The 6,457-nt window shown below is 39.0% G+C and overlaps 1 protein-coding gene across 2 annotated transcripts in view; it reads left to right on the forward strand.

The window, feature by feature from the left end:
• The first annotated feature begins 75 nt into the window (after nt 1-75).
• SLCO1C1 (solute carrier organic anion transporter family member 1C1) overlaps nt 76-6,457 on the forward strand; it is a 22,056-nt gene continuing 15,674 nt past the window's right edge. The window contains exons 1-5 of one of the 2 annotated variants that reach the window (XM_010169822.1): nt 76-204; nt 3,323-3,464; nt 4,272-4,404; nt 5,025-5,146; nt 6,065-6,211. In XM_010169822.1, the coding sequence (XP_010168124.1) occupies nt 76-204; nt 3,323-3,464; nt 4,272-4,404; nt 5,025-5,146; nt 6,065-6,211 (673 nt within the window). The remainder of the gene's footprint in view (nt 205-3,322; nt 3,465-4,271; nt 4,405-5,024; nt 5,147-6,064; nt 6,212-6,457) is intronic. The other variant, XM_029085405.1, reaches the window with a different exon arrangement.

Here is a 6,457-nt window from a genome sequence, read left to right on the forward strand (position 1 = left end):
TTTGAGGCTGAGCTAATGGGACGTCCTTTTAAAACGCTCTCCATGTTTTCTAGTTTAGAGGCAGGGAATACCATCATGGAGATTTCATCAAAAGAAAATACTCAGTTTTTCTCAAACAACACAATCCTGCCCGTTGACCGATCTTCATTCAAATCTGAATCTTCCGCATCCAAGGGAAAACCGTCATGTTGTGGAGGTATAAAGGTAGAGTAAGAGTTTTTCAATATTCCAGCAGGGACTTAGAAAACCTCTTTTTTTAGTGAACCATCCTTTTTTCAGTTCTGATTATGTCTTATCGAGTCACTATGAAATTATTAAAGATATTTCTAAGTCACAAAAAAAAAGTCTGCTTCAGATCTGTGTTTGCCTAACGTTTGGCAAAGTTCAAATATAACATGTTGGTTGAGACTTGCATGTTATGAGATCTTCAGGAGTCTCCTGAAAGGTCATTATATCCTCTTTATTGCACCACCCTATTTTCCTGAAGTTAAGAAGAGTATCGGCAGACAGGTACCACAGGAAGCTGTTAGTATAGATTGCTTTTTTAGGATTGTAGCCATGATAGTCTTCTGGACTCTGAAAAATGACATTTGTATTATGATCCATGTGTTTTGAGTTCTGTATTATTAAAGTATTATTGTAATATTCCTGATTTGAGAGAATTTGCGTGAGATTACTTTGAAAGAAAACTGCAGAAGCATCACCGCTGCATCTGCATTTTTCTTACCCATGAGAAGTACTTCCTTGAGGCAATGGAAGCTCCATCCTTTAAGCCTCGCAATGTAGCTGTACCTACCTGATGGTAGGACCGCTACACCTTGGAGGTGCATTCCTCCCTGTATGGGAGACTGGGGTGCAGGAGGCAGCGTGATGCTTTTCAAAGCTAGGCTGTAAAATGCTGACATTCTCTAGGGTGAGGTCTCCATGAATCACCATACAACGGTGAGATGAAGTGATTTGAGTTATATGGAACTTGCCCAGTTCTTTTCATCTTGCACAGTCTTTCACACACACCCCCACCCCTCTACTTTCACATACTAATCCAGCTTCCAACACAGTCAATGACTTCAGCAATAATTGACCTGAACTCTATAAATTATGCAAAACAGTCAAGATGTTGTCGAGTTAATTAAGTCTGGTGACTGCTATAAATATTTTGATTCCTGAATATTATTCTTGTTTAGTATGATCTTGTAAAGGCCCAGAAATTGGGTCCTGTTTTTAAATAGATGTGTTATATAAATTAAATTTGTAGCATAATAGTAATTCTATCATTGTTCTTCCATTTGCTGCAATAATAATCCGATTCCCTCATTGAGTAAACCTTCAGTCACAGATTAGCCAGTCAGGAATCAGCTTATTGACTCCAAAAATAGAAAAGCAGTAATATTTCAGCTCAATTTTTTTCTGTTCAAAAAAAATTTGTGGCTTCTGGAACCAAAACTGATATGATTAACCTTTAGAATACCAAAGCAATGTGCAGATTCAACAGGTTGTTTTTACCAATTATCAGCTTTTCCATGTGTTAAAATTACTTTTATTAACCAAAAAGATGTGGTGAAATAGCTACTTACAGTCATTGACCGCAGAAGAATGTGAAATGATGTGCACCTTTCTGTCCCAGCTCTAAACAGGAACATTTTCCACCACTGTACGTGGTCTCCATCTCCCTCCTGGGACAGTTGCAAACGCAGTGGAAATACTTGTGCCAAAGAGAGACAGACATTAATTTCTAGGTTGACCTGTACGATTTTCCAGTGAAAAACTATATTTGCTTTCACATTGCTATTTAAAATTCAAGGGCATAAACACACAGAAAATATAAAACACTATGGCAATCTTTTTACTAGAGAGCTTTTTGAGAGCCCACACTGTAGGAAATAAGAACCAGAAACTGTTTATTTACCCACAAGTGATTCTGAAGGAGGATTCTGATTCACCAGCATTGAGTGAAGTGTATTGAATGTGACACAGGGATATATTTGAACCGTAACACAAGAATTTGAGTTCAGCAGTGATGCCAGTGTTATTACCAACGTGCCTTGTCAAATGAGATGTTGTGAGGAGTGTTGCACCTGAGGTGAGTACATCGCTTCAGAGCACCTGCTCACTGGAAGCATGATTGCTCAGAGAGCCAGTCTAAGGAGTAAGACAAGGGTCTAGACTTCTCTTAACCATTACGATGTCTTTTAATTTCTGGTTTAGGGTTGTTGGTGGGGTTTTTTGTGGGTTTTTTTAACACTTTTTTTGCAAAGAGCATCCCTATAAATGCAGTTGACACGACTTGTTTCTGAAGGTAGAAAGCAAAATGTTGTGGTTTCCATGATCAATTGCACGGTGTGTGAGTATCCCTGGAGTCTGTAAACTCAGTAAGGCAGCAGTCAGTGAAGGCAAATTTAGGTGATAGCTCTGGAGAAGGGAAACAGTTGGTACTAAGGAACCTGCACTCCCATCATACACAATTCAGGGACTTACATTAGACCAGCTCTAGTTTTCTCCTGGACACTGAAGAGCCATTAGCTGTTGAAGTGAACGTTGAAGGATGTTGAAGAGCACATCCTCCAGTTTAATTTTCTGTAAAAGGGATTTAATCTGCCCATTTGCAGCGTGTACCAAAGCACTGCAAAGAGGGTGGGACTTTAATTTCCAAAGCACACACCTGATTCAGACTAACACAAAAAAACCCCAAATATAGTGAAAACCAAGATAAAATAACTGCCTCTGCAAAACAAAAGGATGAGAGAAGGTTGTCCCCCAGCAAAATACAGTGTGCTCTCAAAAGAAAAAGTAGGTATTAGAGCTTGCAAGAGATCCAGTTGGGAAAGAAGGAGCCTAGAAGAGAATTACCTGGCAAGTCACTGTTCGATTCATGGAGCCACATAGCAGGAGGCAGAGACTTCTCCCTCCTGGCAACCCAGGGCTACAGTGGGAACAGCTGACCAGAACAGGGCTCTGAAACCCAGCCAGTTGCAAAAGCCTGTGTTAGAAAATGCCCAAACAACTCACCGAGCCACACTATATATTTACCCTTATTATTGTGCAAGATCCCCCTCCTTAGAGAGATCAGGAAGGGTATATATGTCTCCATCCTTCAAAGCATCAGTAGCTTTGGCATCTACCTGAAATTAGCAGTGGTCAGTAACAAGTTCAGTTTATATCATTATTGCTCATAAGAAATGAATAAATCATCAATCTAGCATTTCATAAAAAGCAGGAGAAATATTGAGGTGGCTATTTGGAAAAAGAAGAGGTGGGAAGGTAATTGTTTAAAAATAACTCATAAAATTATTTTGGTTTTAATAACTGTCAATTTCTTTCACAGATATTTCTTGGTGCACTGTCTTTTGTTTATTTTGCTAAAGCACTGTCAGGAAGTTATCTAAAAAGTACTATCACACAAATAGAAAGAAGATTTGATATCCCTTCCTCTTTGGTTGGCGTTATTGATGGCAGTTTTGAAATCGGTATGTGCTGTAGAAACCCATTTTTGTTTTCATAAAAGTATTGATGCAATTAGTCATGGATAATTATTTTATTAATATCCCTAAACCACTAAAACTGAACAAGAATCACCTAGTAAAAATCAGCATGTCAGTATGATTACATTGGATAGGATAGGGTTGCTAATACAAGCAATTCAGTGTAGTCCTAAATATTTTGTAATTTGATAAGTTCAGTGTCTGGCTAATTAATACTAATAGAAATTTTGAACATTGAATGAGAATTTACCTGCACAGATTTCTCCTATCTCTCTCCTTTTGTCAGCAATCCACCTCCCCAAGTGTTTGCCCTTCATGATCTATTAAGCAGCAAGAGTAAAAATCTCTAACTGTAATCTACATTCATTGTCCAGTCCATCCCCTTCCCTCTTGCACTAAGGTTTCTAGCATGACGGGTTGCTTGCAATTTCTGATCACTGCATTTATCTTGAGGGGGTTCAGTGGACTTTAGTATTCATGGTAATGAAATTTTAACCCAAGTCTATGAAGCTCTGCTTGATTCCTTCTTTTCCTGCTTTCCTGAATGTTGTTCTCTTCAGCTGGCACAGTCCTTCTCTTTTCCATCTGCTTATCCAAAAGTTTATGGTTTTCTTATTGTGGAAGGCATTTGGCTCCTGTAAGAATGCCTAGAAAGAGGGAGAAACACCAACCCCACACTATCAGTCCTCTCCCCCTGATGTCAATGCGTTTACCACACACTAGGAATTGTTATTTTAGGGGATCTCTTATCAACGAGCCATAAAACTCCATTTTCCTTTTGTACTCTCAAAGGGAACCTCCTAATCATAGTTCTTGTAAGCTACTTTGGAGCGAAGCTTCACAGGCCAAGAATAATTGGAGCAGGCTGCTTAATTATGTCAGCTGGAACATTCCTAATTGCGATGCCCCAGTTCTTCATGGGACGGTAAGTGCAAAGTGATTGGGATTTTTTATCTGGGCTATGCACACTGGATGTTAGCCCGCTGAAATATTTAGGCATTGATTGTGTAGATGCCCATAGTAATAGGCACACATGGCTGTGGTTACTCATATTAATGTTTGTTATGAAAAGACGGTACCACAGAGCAAATAATTTAACATAGATGCTATTCTCAGTTGTAATTAACTTATCATTTTATTAGTCTGTGATTTCGATCAGTGACATTTTGACATGGTTTAAGAATTGTTGAAGCTTCAGTGTTGAAGTGATGACTGAACTCAGGAAGGCAACCTGAGTATCAAATGCAAGCCAGAGGATACGCTGTCTGATAATCTCTTAGTACAGATTTATGTATCATAGCAGAACAAAGCACCTGTTAAACTGAAAGGTATCACTGTGACACAGAGAGAACCAAAGGGGCAATTTTCATGTACCATCACAGTATAAACCAAATCCATTTATTCCCTGTAAACCATCATTGGTAGCTGGATGCCGATGAAATCTGCACTTTAGTGCTACGGGCCTATCTTCCATGGTAGTAACAGATTTGTTTGGTTTTTCTTATAAGTTGGGGCAGTAAAAAAATAACTTTGGTTTCTAAACAGATATTGGTATGAAAGATTCCCTTCCACCATCAACTCAACTGTTAGCATCTCTCCGTGTCTGCAGGATAAGAGCCAAAGTCCACTCTCAGCCTTGGAAAAATCACAAGCAAAAATAAATGCAGGTGAGCACGATCTCTTTTAAATATTGTGATAAGCATGCTAGAACACCTCAAGAGGCTCCCAAACTCTCATGCAATAGTTTATGAGAATGCAAACAAATAGTAAATGGGAATCAGACAAATCTTTCCCTCAGAAAAGCCAGATCTACTGTCTGAGGTAAATTTATTAAAAATAAATATATAACTGCCACTGCCAAGATTTTTTTCAGGCTGCAGCCTTTCCTCCAGCCTTGCTGTCTCCTCCAGCAACTTTCTGCAGCTTCATCACTTGTAGAAATACCAGACAGTCTCCCATGGGGACCTTGGAAAGTCATGGTCTCCGCTCTGGTGGGAAATGTGCCTTAGGATCCTCACCCCACTAGAAACAGCTGCTCAGGTGTCCCAGCCTGCAGACCCCCTTCTTGTTTCTCTCCCTGCCTGCTGACCCTGTTTTGCACACCAGGAAGGTGTCTCCCCTCTGGATGAGTTGAGCTTCTCATGAGCAATGAGCCTTTCTCCCCAGCACCCGGCCATGAATAAGCTATTGGTGAACAAATCAAAGTCACAAAACATGTGTGTGTTTGCATCCTCGTACTTGTGGATTAGATGTGGCTGGTAGCGCTCACTGTCATCAATGTTTCCCAAATCTTTCCATTAGGAGATCCCAATTTTGGTTAGAAGTGAAAAGGGTTTCTAAAGTGGCATGTGGCATCAAATTTATAAAACTGGCCAACTTCTAACATCTTTTGCTGAAGCAGCTGATGTTAAATGTGTCCATCTCAAGTTGATTGGGTTAAAATTGCCATCTCCAACCCACACAAAGTATTTTTCACAGTTTCCACATTGGTTTTCCCATATTAGAAGTATTTTAGAAATTCTATGTGTTCAGTATCGAAATGTTACGAAAACATATCATTATTGTTTCTCTTGTGATGTACCCAGGATGTGAAAAAGAAGCAGGCTCTTCCATGTGGATCTATGTTTTGCTGGGAAATCTTTTGCGTGGAATAGGTGAAACTCCTATCCAGCCTCTGGGAATTACATACATTGATGATTATGCTATTGAAGAGAATGCTGCCTTATACATTGGTAAAATAAATAATTAATTCATTTTTCCTAATGAATTTTTCTCCAGGGGAAACTGAATCTTTCTAAATAATGGAATGAGTGTTATTGAATTAACTTGCACTTATATATTTTTTTGTTTGTTTGCATCACTTCCAATATTAAAGTTTATTTAACAGTCATGTACACTCAAGGAACCAAGTTCCCTTTTAATTATACTAGCACAGTTCCATTATCTTGATTTGAGGAAAGAATTTGACCTTAGATTCC

This window comes from Antrostomus carolinensis, unplaced genomic scaffold (assembly GCF_000700745.2).
Source record: "Antrostomus carolinensis isolate BGI_N321 unplaced genomic scaffold, ASM70074v2 scaffold7426, whole genome shotgun sequence".
In the NCBI taxonomy this organism is placed as follows: domain Eukaryota; kingdom Metazoa; phylum Chordata; class Aves; order Caprimulgiformes; family Caprimulgidae; genus Antrostomus; species Antrostomus carolinensis.